The sequence below is a fragment of the Chelon labrosus genome (genome assembly GCF_963514085.1).
Source record: "Chelon labrosus genome assembly, chromosome: 1".
Lineage (NCBI taxonomy): Eukaryota > Metazoa > Chordata > Actinopteri > Mugiliformes > Mugilidae > Chelon > Chelon labrosus.
The window spans coordinates 25,613,426-25,626,494 of NC_140337.1; the positions used below are offsets into that span (position 1 = coordinate 25,613,426).

Consider the following 13,069-nt stretch of genomic DNA (forward strand, 5'->3'; position numbering starts at 1 on the left):
GCACTGCAGAAAAAGCAGGAACTCCAACAAACAAAAATCTAAACTTTCAAAAGTCAAAAAAGGTAACAAGAGACTACAGACGAAAATCACTGAGGGGCACTGGTGACACACACAGGAGTAAAAAAAAAACAAAAAACAGTAGAATGATGCGACAAGGAACAAAGGGGAAGGCAGGGCTATACATGCACACACGAGGAACAGAGGGGTGACGAGACACAGGTGACACACATCAAGAAACAACACAAGGTGAAATCGATGATCTAATCAAAAGGAAAACATGGACGTAACACAACAGGAAATCAAAAACAGAATAAAAGGAAACATGAAACATGAACGAAGCTCAAAACGTGAACGCAGGTGAAACAAAACCAGAACCATCACAGAATGCATCAGGAGATCAGAGACACATTTGAAATGTGTTGCAGAAATACTGTAAAATGTACGCTCTAAATGTATGTGAGCTTTTACAGTTTAGTGTTACACTTTTCATTAGATTTCAAGCATTTGCTTTATTTGAATTATGGCATGCTGCTATTGATGGTAGCGGTGATACAAAACAGCTGAAAACTCTGTCAGAGAGCTCCCCCTGGTGGTGAGAGGACACGACAAGTTCAGTGCGTCTGCAGCACAGATAACCTACAATGATGTAAATGGTTTGTTGTCTGGTACTGGTCCATGACCTGCTAAATGAGGACCTCTGATTTAAAAGGTAATTTGTTTATTCTACTAATCATGGATCCTCACAATTTTAGACAATCAACTATTAATTTATTAGAAATATCCAGTTCAGTCTGTTACTGTTAATGTAGTTTATGCTCTCGTTGGAACAGCTGCATCTGCTTGAAATAGCTCCTCTTACTGGAATAAGTCAATGTCTGAAAACTCCTCCCTCTTCCTGGAGCAGCTCCAATAATATTTCCTCATGTTTTCTTGTTCCCTCCCCTTTAGATCTCTACATTGAAGATGGGTGTGACCAGCATGTGGTGAAGTGTCATAGCTGATAAGCTCCATTCACTGTAGAATCACATGTTGTTCAGATCAGAGCTCAGACTAGTTTCACTTCTAGCAAACAGAAACTCACACAGTCATCGACACTGAGAGGTGAAATGGAGCAGAAAGGAGTTCAGCTGGACAGAGAAACCATCTCTTGTTCCATCTGTCTGGATCTACTGAAGGATCCTGTGTCTATACACTGTGGACACAACTACTGCATGAACTGTATTAAAAGCCACTGGGATGAAGAAGACCAGAAGGGAATCTACAGCTGCCCTCAGTGCAGGAAGACTTTCACACCGAGGCCTGTCCTGGAGAAAAACACCATGTTAGCAGAGTTAGTGGAGCAGCTGAAGAAGACTGGACTCCAAGCTGCTCCAGCTGATCACTGCTATGCTGGACCTGAAGATGTGGCCTGTGATGTCTGCACTGGGAGGAAGCTGAAAGCCTTCAAGTCCTGTCTGGTCTGTCTGGCCTCTTACTGTGAGAAACACCTCCAACCTCACTATGATGCAGCTCCATTAAAGAAACACAAGCTGGTAGAGCCCTCCAAGAAGCTCCAGGAGAACATCTGCTCTCATCATGATGAGGTGATGAAGATTTTCTGTCGTACTGATCAGCAGACTATCTGTTATCTCTGTTTAATGGATGAACATAAAGGCCATGAAGCTGTCTCAGCTGCAGCAGAAAGGAAAGAGAAGCAGAAGGAGGTGGAGGTGATGCTAAAAAAAATCCTGCAGGGAATCCAGGAGAGAAAGAAAGATGTGGAGCTGCTTGGACAGGAGCTGAAGGCCATCAATGGCTCTGCTGATAAAACAGTGAAGGACAGTCAGGAGATCTTCGCTGAGATGATCCGTCTCATCCAGAAAACAAGCTCTGATGTGACGCAGCTGGTCAGATCCCAGCAGGAAACTGAAAAGAGTCGAGTCAAAGACCTTCAGGAGAAGCTGGAGCAGGAGATCACTGAGCTGGAGAGGAAAGGCTCCGAGCTGAAGCAGCTCTTAAACACAGAGGATCACAACCAGTTTCTACACAACTACCCCTCACTGCCACCACCCAGTGAGTCTACACACTCATCCAGCATCAAGATTCATCGTCTGAGGAACTTTGAGGACGTCAAAGCAGCTGTGACAGAGACCAGAGAGAAACTAAAGGACATTCTGAGAAAGACATGGACAAACATCTCACTGACAGTGACTGAAGTGGATGTTTTACTGCCACAACCAGAGCCAAAGACCAGAGATGAATTCTTGAAATATTCACGTGAAATCACACTGGATCCAAACACAGGACACATAGAGCTGTTATTAACTGACGGGAACAGAAAAGTAACAGTAATGAAACAACAACAGTCTTATTCTTATCATCCAGACAGATTCACTGGTTGTTGGCAGGTCCTGAGTAGAGAGAGTCTGACTGGACGTTGTTACTGGGAGGTGCAGTGGAGAGGAAGAAAAGTTTGTGCAGCAGTCGCATACAAGAATATCAGCAGAGCAGGGTGCTCAGATGAATGTTGGTTTGGATCCAATGACAAATCTTGGTCATTACGTTGTGAAACAAACAGTTATAGATTTCACTACAACAAAGTCTCATCTGACGTCTCAGGTCCTGTTTCCTCCAGAGTAGGAGTGTACCTGGATCACAGGGCAGGTATTCTGTCTTTCTACAGCGTCTCTGAAACCATGACTCTCCTCCACAGAGTCCAGACCACATTCACTCAGCCTCTCTATGCTGGACTTGGTCTTTTTGTTGGATCCTCTGCTGAGTTGATTAAAGTCAAATAGACAAAAGTCGCTTCAGGGGACAGTTGGTTAAAATGTGTCTTTTAGTCTCCAGGTGATTTGGTCTCCATCGTTGTAGCTGAGAGCTAATTGTTGTGTTATGTCTTCACTGCACATAGATCAGCTGTCAATCACACTTTCTGGGCGGTACTTTGACGTCTCCTGGTTTGTTGTTTGCTTGATGTTGGACTTTGTTTGGGTGGCGCTCCTTCCTGTGTCTGTTTAGCCACAGAGGCTCTCACTGCTCACCATGACTTTGATTCAGCTAAACTGACATTTGTCCACATGAACATCTAAACTTGTCTGTGCTCTGAACGTCTCATGAATATTTGTGTTGATGTGTTTGTATGTTGTTGTTTCTCTTCCGCTGCATGCACCTCAACAGAGAAATCAGCAGACCTTCCTTTATCACAGAGATTTAGTTCTGACTTTGGAAAGAAATAAATCTACAATTATATCTCCATTGATTGGTTTGGAAACCACATGTTGTTGTTGTTGTTCAAACTGAGGAACAGACGAGCTCATGTCAACTGTAGTGATCATGATCATCATCAATCAGGACATCAGTCATTATTTGATTGTACATAGCTGATATTCTGAGTCCAACTAACTGATTGTGTGGATGAAGTGAATCTGTGAATCATGAAATCACTGAACAAGAGTCATTTATCAGACTTTACTGATTTAATGGGAGAACAAACTGAAGCTTCACATGATGAATAAAGCTGCTGTTTGTCATACATGAAGAAATGACCGTCTCCTGTCTTTATTCAAGGATCTCAAACAAAGCCCATTGAGAAAATGTGGAGCTAATATGAGAGAATAACTGAGGCAGTTTTCCTCCTGAAACACTACAACGTACAAAGTTCACGTTTAGAGCAGAAGAACTGTAGTGGAAATTTTTGATTTTTAGTGTTGACTGTTATGCATGTAACTGTTACTGACTGCCACTAATGAGAAAGGTCTAGGGATGCGCTCGGAAGTTTCTGTGAACTGTTCTTTCTCTCGCTCACACACGAACATCTGCAGATAACAGTTGATACACGAGAACCTTCTCAAGGTCACACTGTTGTTGGGCAAACTAACAGAAATTATAATGTCATACGAAGGACAAGAACCAATGAATGTGAAGTAGCTGTACCATATGCAAAGTGACAACGCCTAGTTTGAAGTATAAAATATCTTGTAATACCAAAACTGCCCCGAGAGAGTCCTCGGAGCATTCACAGTCTGTGTTGTTCTGTGTATGATTCTCCCCCCCTTCGCGAACGGTATACCTTTGTTTGATGCAATAAAACTCACAAAGACAAGACCTTTGACTTGAGATCTTTTTATTCAAAGTAAATAGAAAAATCCACGACAGACTTTGGTGTCAGAAGTGGGATTCCAGGCTGATCGCCGGATCCACGGCAGACGGCGACTGATCATCCAGGACTCAGACAAACTGACGATCCTGCCTCAACCCTGACAGCTTAAAGGTCGAGAGGGCCGACTGCGTGGACCGCGGCTGTCACCTCGGAATCCAACGAACCAACAAACCTCCAAAATAAACGGTAAAGACATTTTGATCTCTTAAAATTCAGTCAAAGGCTGTTGTGTGTTTTGTTGCAAATTCAAAGACATATATTTTATTACAAAGGGTAAAAGAAATACAAAACAATTAAATTTGGTTTGAGAGTCCGGTTTGTTCTGTTCTTACGTTCCAAACTTACTTAAAAGGAGTTCAGGGAACTCGCCAGGTCCGGAGAGGAGTTCAGGGAACTCTTTAAGTCCGGGGTATCAACCTGGAGCCACCCAAAAGAATAAGAGAATAAGTAAGTAAGTGAAAGGAGTCAGGGACTCGCCAGGTCCGGTGAAGAGCTTGGGTAACTCTTATAATCCGGGGTATCCACCTGGAAAAACCAGTGTAAAGGTAGAAGTTTACACAGATTGATTGGGGACGCCTGATAATCTTAAAGGAATAGACACCATGGGGTCTAATGGGAGTAAGAACCAACCAACCGAACTCCGGGGTCCAATTTTTGATGTCATGAGAAAGAAATATGGGGAAACAAGTTTAAATTGTGCTCAATATTGGATAAAGGAATGAATGCCTTGATCTGGGAAAAGACGGTTTAGATGTTGATTTTTATGTAATATTTGAGTTTCTGCTGAACATGCAGCCTCATTCTATAGATGACTGATATTATAAGACTTTAAATTAAATCAGGTTGTTAATTTTTTTATTATAATTCTCAAAGGCAGTTTTAGTATGAAACAACTGCAACAGTTGCAAATTTGTTTTAAAAAGAAAGAGGAAGATATTAGGTCAAAAAGAAAGATCGAGAGGAAGTCGTTAGAATGTATAGAGGAAAATGTGAGATGTCTTAAACAGTGGATGACTGAAGTGGAATGTAGAGATAGAAAACAGACAGGGAAAATGTTACCAAAGGTAGACAAGGAAAAGGAGAGGAAGACAGAGACAACTGAAAAAAAAAAAAAAAAAAAAAAAAAAATGCTTGTACTGATACACCACACTCCCACTTCTTTTTTTCCCTCTCTGTCCGGTGGGGTCCGAGGCAAAAAGGACGACTATATTTACGACTATATTTCCCGCCCTGCCTGGTCGCCTATCTGACGGACAACAACCTCCACCGTACCCTGGACAACATCAGCAGCTTTCGAGGAAGGTCTCCGAAAGCCCATCTTCACACAAGTGCGCTCCACCCTGGTCGGCGGGTGGGCTGATAACAGACTCTCAGAGCTCCTCAAACACGGCAAGCACGGGGAGCAGAAAGAAAAAAAAAAAAAAAAGGAGAGATAAGGCCTCCAAGCAAAGGAATGCAGCCACTCTGAATGCTCAGCTCGCTTTGGCTCACCTGGATGAGCGCCCATTCAACAGACTAAGCAGAGGATGGAGACGAGGATATGGCCGCAGGTACAGTTCGTATGAACCCAACAAATGCTTCGCATGCGGCAAAGATGGGCATTGGGCCAGAGACTGTCCAGAGGTGCCATGGGGGGAGGACAGAGGAAATCGCAGAGGCGGATGGGACCCTCAGCTCGGACGGACCTCCTTTGCCTCGGACTGACTACCACAGAGAGGAGTTGGTAATGTAACCGCACACACAACAACACCCACACCCGCTTCTTGCAATGAAGAGCTGCTTTGCACTGATACAATGCTTGGCTTAGTACAGGATAAGATAAGGGATTTAGAGAAGCCCCCAGAGCAGGGAACATATGCATGTCTGTCTTCTTCAGGTTATAAAGAAATGCCCATAATAACATGCAGTATCCAAGGCAAGGACTTAGAATTTCTAGTTGATTCTGGGGCAACACACTCTGTGTTAAGAACCTCTGAAATGTCCCTGCCTACCAGCGGTCGCTATACTTTCTCTATGAGTGCTTGTGGTTCTCGTACGAAAGAAAATTATAGTAAGCCAGTTACTTGCTCCTGGGTTTTTGAAGGGGACACCTGTAAAACTAAACACTCCTTTTTGATGTCTGACATGTGTCCGGTGAATCTTCTGGGCCGAGACCTGATGTGCGCATTTGGTATTGTGTTGATTTGCACCCCCTCTGGAGTGCAAGTGACTCGTCCCAAATTAGAAACAGATGAATCTTTGTCTTTCACTTGTGTGAAGGTCAGCCCAAACACACCGCTGTATGCTTATCAGTGGTGGATGAATTATGACTTTTTAAACTATTTAACCACCACAGCTGCCCCCCTGATCACCGCCTCTGCAGAGTGCATGAAACCAGAAAACTTACATTGTACCTCTTTTGTAAGCAAAGGAGGCCCAGATTCTGAGTATGAAAAGAAATTCTTTAAAGATCCGAATGATCAACTGACAATCACTGATATCTACACTGATGGCACACTCTGTGCTGCAGCAGTGGCACTCACATCTGCTCAGAAGAAACTCTATGATGTTTATAACTCTTATCCACACATTTCACTTTCTAAAGCTCCATCTGAACAGTGGCGTGATTTAGGTTTATTTGTAAGACTGTGTAAAGAAGCAAACGACTGGGTTCTCTCCCCCATACATACAGGAGCTTTTTTCTCTTTCTCTCTTCAAGCTCACAGACACCCTCTCACTATGAGAGCTCACTGTCTGCGCACTGCTCACTTAGTTGATGATCTGCGCAGACGAGTGTCCACTTCCGCATTTTTATCTGCTGCACACACACATGCAGCGAAACCGACAGAGATCTCTCCGCTCTTCGCACAAGTCCCAAGTACGTTATGGGCAGCGCACAAATATGACGTAGGCCTTATATGAAATTGTGAACCGGTTCAAATCACTCCCAAATCTGCGTACAGGCCTCAACAGCGCCAGTACCCTTTGCGCAAAGAAGCAATAGATGGCATCACTCCTGTTTTTGAATCTCTTCTTAAAGCAGGTATTATAATACCATGCGAAGACTCCCCTGTACAAACTCCCATTTTTCCAGTAAAGAAGTTCCGCCCAGCAGGCCAGCCCACTGAGTGGCGTTTTGTTCAAGATCTACAAGCCGTAAATGCTGCTATTATCGCACCGACTCCGAATGTTCCCAACCCTTACACTATCTTGAGTCAAGTGCCCTCCACGTCTCAGTGGTTTTCTGTGGTTGATCTCTCAAATGCTTTCTCTTCAGTTCCAGTGCATGAAAACTCCCAGTTCTGGTTCGCGTTCCAATTCGGAGGAAAGAGATATACCTGGACCAGACTTTGCCAGGGGCTCACTTGCAGCCCCACCCTTTTCTGTCAAGCTTTATCTCGAAGTCTCTCTTCTCTCACACTCTCCCCAGGATCGGTCTTGCTGCAATATGTTGATGACCTTCTCATCGCAGCCCCTACGAAGGAACAGTGTGAGACAGACACCATCCTCCTCTTACGCCATCTAGCGGCAGAAGTTCACAAAGCTTCATTGTCAAAACTGCAGTTTGTGCAACAGCAGGTCACGTTTTTGGGTCATATTCTTACCCCTGACGGCAAATCCCTCTCCCCCTCACGTGTTGAGGCGGTGGTTAACACTCCGAAACCGAAAACTAAAAAACAGGTTCTCTCATTTCTAGGCATGTGTTCCTACTGTCGGCATTTTATTCCCAATTTTTCGGAGAAAGAACGTCCGCTGAGGGATATTGCCTATCAAAGGGACCTGACTGCCCATAGCCTTGTCACGTGGACCCCAGAGGCAGACGCAGCGTTTGAAGACCTCAAACTGGCCCTGCAGTCCACTCCTACGTTGGGGATACCTGACCCTGAAAAACCATTCACTCAGTTTGTGGATGAGGTTGTATGACCTCTGTTCTCTTACAGGAACACGGCGGTCAGCTCAAACCAGTGGGTTACTTCTCCCGTCTCTTAGATCCAGTGGCCAGAGGTCTCCCATCGTGTTTGCGTGCAGTAGCGGCCTGTGAGTCCGCAGTGTTGGCCTCACGTGACTTTGTGGGTTATAACCACCTTAACTTCTTTGTACCTCATTCTGTGGCACACATTTTGCAAGAACAGAAAACCTCACACCTCACGCCAGCACGGTGGCTCAGATATCACACCACACTCTTAGGACTTCCAAATGTTCAGGTTAAGAAATGTTCTGTCCTTAATCCTGCTACTCTCATGCCTCTGCCAGATGATGGCGAACCTCACTCTTGTCTTGCAGAACTCCAGCACACCTGCACTCCAAGACCAGACTTAAAGGACACCCCTCTAACTAACCCTGATCTAATCTTTTATGTTGATGGTTCTGCTTTCAGAGATCCCGAGCGCGGAACGGCCCACGCTGGCTTTTCTGTTGTTGATGATGTTTCTGTGATCTGTTCATCTCCTCTGCCTTCTCATTACTCTGCACAGGCAGCAGAACTTGTGGCCCTGACTGAGGCGTGCAAACTAGCCAGTGGGAAATCCGTTAATATCTACACTGATTCCCGTTACGCCTTCGGGGTTGTGCATGACTTTGGCGCCCTTTGGAAACATCGCAAATTCCTCAAATCTGATGGTAAACCTGTTCTCCACCATGACAAAGTAGTGGCACTGTTGGAAGCTATCCTGTTGCCCTCCAGTGTGGCTGTCTGTAAGTGCGCCTTGGGCCCAGCATGGCTGTGTGTTTTCGGAAGGCGTATGGAGGGGCCCTGATCGCAAACCGTGTTTGCCTAGAAAACTGTTTTTGCCCTATGCTAAGTTGTCTCATGGTCTTGACCATTCGTCAAAAGGAGGGATGTGTGCTATAGTGCAAAAACATTGGTTCACAAAAGGTTTTTCAACATTTGCGGATGATTTTTGATTTGTGCCCAAAATAACCCAGGCAGACCAAAACCTCTGACACATCAAGCAGCACATCCTGCACCAGACAGACCATTTCAACATGTTATGATGGATTTTATTGAACTCACCCCAAGCGAAGGTAAGAAATACTGTCTGGTCATGGTGGATATGTTCTCAAAATGGGTTGAAGCGTTTCCAGCCAAACATGCAACCGCCGTGGTGGTGACGAATGCGCTGTTGACAGAAATCATTCCCAGATGGGGAATCCCTGAGAAACTGTCTTCAGACAATGGCTCCCACTTTGTTAATGAAGCCATACAGCAGCTGTCCGCACAACTTAAATTTGACCTCAAAGCACATTGTTCCTACCATCCACAATCGGGAGGTGCTGTAGAGAGGCAAAATGGCATATTGAAACAAAAATTAGTCAAGTGTTGTCAAGACACCAACCTCAGCTGGCCCAAATGTCTGCCTATTGTGCTTATGTACATGAGAATGCGAGTGCGCACACGATGTAACCTGTCCCCTTTTGAGATTTTGTTTGCAGGAACTCCGAACGTTGGGGTGGGACCTTCGGGACCCCCAATGGAAACCACTCTCTGCTAAGAAAATCTGATAACTTACTGTATTTCTCTAACAAAATGTCTGTCTAAGATCAGAGAACAGGTAAAAGCAACCCTACCACCCTCTGCTGAGACCCCGCTGTATCCATTCAAACCTGGAGACTACGTGGTCGTCAAGAACTTCAGACGAAAGACGTGGAAGCATCAGCGTTGGCTGGGACCGTACCAGATCCTCCTCACCACCCACACGGCCGTGAAAGTTGCTGAGAGGGCCACTTGGATACACGCCACCCACTGCAAACGGGTCCCTGAGCTGACAACGAGCGTGGACACCTCCCACTAGAGACGGAGCATCCTCTTCCTGCCATTGACTGAGAGGCAGAACAACATGGAAAGACCATGCCCCTGGCATCCCTTCAGACATCCTGGGCCCTGCGGTCTGCGAGGAACGATCTGCATTCTCCTGATCCTGGCTGTCGTCATAATCACCCCATGGCTGTGGCTGCAACTGAAAGATCCTGCACCCACCTCCATCCCATCTACGACGACCCATCCAGCCGACACACCACTAGATGTCTCTAAGCGATCTGTGTCCAGGACGGACGCCTCCGGCTTCGTCGTCATCCAATGTGTTCAAGCCCCAGATGGTTCCGTGACCCGAGCCCTTGCGGGTCTGACCTCTTTAAGTGAGGAGCTGGCTGCAAACTCCGGCATAGATAACCCGTTCTCTTCTTGGATGGCTAACACGTTTGGAGAAGTTGAAGATCAAGGAGATGGATTCCATACCACCATGCATCGTATGTGCTAGTAACCTCTCCATGGTGGTGGCCTTCTACTGTGCGCTCAGCACATGGGTTAAAGATCATTCCTCCTGTCAACAGTTACTACTATTACATCATTATGATTGCTTTGTTTTGTTTACTGTAATTCCACTTTGAAGATTTCATATTTACCTTCATACATTTAGTCTGACACTGATTGCCAATAATCATCACATTAAATTGTTATGTAATCTGCGTGTATTACTGTTATTGATTCATGTGTTGTACCAAGTGATTACACACCCTTATGACATCATCTGGATGAGACTAGACTTTGGGTTTTCCTCCACGACATTGAGGTTTTTCCCGTAGGTCTGACTCCATGGTTAGAATAGTTAGCGCAGGGGTCTTTTTGCCTCCTCTCGTCAAGAAAGGGGAGGTTTTTGGCTTCCTGTAAGTAGGTTCATGTGGCTGTGATTTCCACCGTGAGCCCTTCTAACACTTGTTAGAAGGTGTTTCAGGGGTTCTTTATCCCATTGAGGGTTTGCCTCCAGCGGTCCTTGTTGACGGGAAGGTGGGATTCATGGATCACATGTTAGATAAGCTGACATGCTATATAAGAGGGGTGTGAATATTACATCATGATATTATTTCACGTGAGTCAAATAATAATAACGTGATTCTGTGTTTAATTGTGTTTTCTTTTACAACACCATCTTAATCAATGTTGATGCATTTATTTGTTTGATTGTTTATTACTTGTTTCACATTTGATCTCATTGGGTTCTTGTGTTGCGTGATGGTCTTTGATTCTGATGGCTTGACATTTTATTTTATATGCATATATTGTGTTGATTACATATAATCAAAAGGAGGGAATTGTAGTGGAAATTTTTGATTTTTAGTGTTGACTGTTATGCATGTAACTGTTACTGACTGCCACTAATGAGAAAGGTCTAGGGATGCGCTCGGAAGTTTCTGTGAACTGTTCTTTCTCTCGCTCACACACGAACATCTGCAGATAACAGTTGATACACGAGAACCTTCTCAAGGTCACACTGTTGTTGGGCAAACTAACAGAAATTATAATGTCATACGAAGGACAAGAACCAATGAATGTGAAGTAACTGTACCATATGCAAAGTGACAACGCCTAGTTTGAAGTATAAAATATCTTGTAAGACCAAAACTGCCCCGGAGAGAGTCCTCGGAGCATTCACAGTCTGTGTTGTTCTGTGTATGATTCTCCCCCCCTTCGCGAACGGTATACCTTTGTTTGATGCAATAAAACTCACAAAGACAAGACCTTTGACTTGAGATCTTTTTATTCAAAGTAAATAGAAAAATCCACGACAGAACGTTTGTCAGTCAGTCAACTCTCTTCACCGAAACAGCTCAGTCACAAAGAAATGAGAAGACTTTCTGTCAAGTGGTGATTTTTACAAACTAGATTTAGTTCTTGATCTCGGTCAGGACACCATCACAACATTTTCATTTGCAGAAAAAATAAAGAAAGCAATTATTATATTACAATTATTTATTAGCAGAATTCAGTGAATAGTCACAACTGAAATTCCAAATCTTGGCCAGGTGGTGGAGCTATAAGCTTATTATCTTAAAGCTCCACAGTCTCACAGTTTGATTTTTTTTCAGGATTCGCTGAAAGTGTGAAGCAACACTACAGGCACGACTCTGAAAGACCTTCCTGTTCTGGACCAAGTAATACAGAACTAGATCTACATTAGATGCAGACGTCGTCACCTTCTTCTGGTCTGTGTCACCGTGATGTTTTACACTCTGTAGAGAAGCACATGAGGCCGTGGTGTCGGCTTCAGTGCAGGGCAACTATCTACGCCGCGGTTATGACCAGAAACATCTCACCTCTCATAAGGCAGTCCAGGTGCTTTGGCTGATGTTTGGGCTCTGCTCTGATGTTTGAAAGTCCAGCGAGTAAAACAGGAAGAATCGCTTTAATTTGCTTTTTATGTTGCCATTAAAATCAACTTGTAAATAGACACAATGCCAGTGGATTAACGGTCATTACTTTTATTGTATCTTCATGTTCCCTTAATGTCCTGTATTAAAGTAAATACTAATTTAATGTGGAAATGTTAATAGAGACAAGAGAGTGATTCTGATCAAATCAACTTTATTGATATTGAGTTGGAAACACGTCCAGCATCCGGATGATAAAGAAAAAGAAAGAAAAAGGTGTAATTTGGCTTTATATACAGTCTAAACATGTACATGGAATCTGTTTCCTGCATTTGAACTCATTCTATCTGTGAACACATGGTAGCAAGCACCCTGCTAGTGAAGTGGAGAGCACTGACGCTTCAGGAACCAGACATGTTCTCCCTGTGCCTGCAGGGGTTTTAGTACCAGGTGGTCTACGGGTAGGATTCGGTGCAGCCCGAGCTTGATCCCTGATTTGGGGGAGATGAGACTACAGTGGTTAGAGAAGCAGCTTCGGGGCCACAAGGTCACGGGTTCACATCTCCCTGAGGCGTCCTGAGTAAGGTCCTAACCCTCTAAGTGTAGCTACCCTCTGCTGAGTGAACAAACAGATGGTTATTGCTCCACGAGGGAAGCTGGTGGGAAGCCACAGGGGGAGTTAACTAGAAGACAGTGAAGGTGGAACTAAACAGACGACCACAACACACCTACGGTTACTACACTGATAAAATATCATTGATATAGCTAAGTAAGGCAGTACAGTTGATGAAATTAAATAAGGCA

General features: G+C 44.4%; 1 protein-coding gene across 1 annotated transcript; it reads left to right on the forward strand.

Annotated features, from left to right (window-relative positions):
* Window positions 1-1,106: 1,106 nt before the first annotated feature.
* Window positions 1,107-11,635, forward strand: LOC311487466 (tripartite motif-containing protein 16-like; the record flags this gene model as incomplete). The annotated part of the gene is made up of 2 exons (XM_084543753.1): window positions 1,107-8,740; window positions 9,047-11,635. One exon carries the CDS (start codon window positions 1,107-1,109, stop codon window positions 2,775-2,777), a length of 1,671 nt encoding a protein of 556 aa, XP_084399879.1. The 3' UTR covers window positions 2,778-8,740; window positions 9,047-11,635.
* Window positions 11,636-13,069: the final 1,434 nt, after the last annotated feature.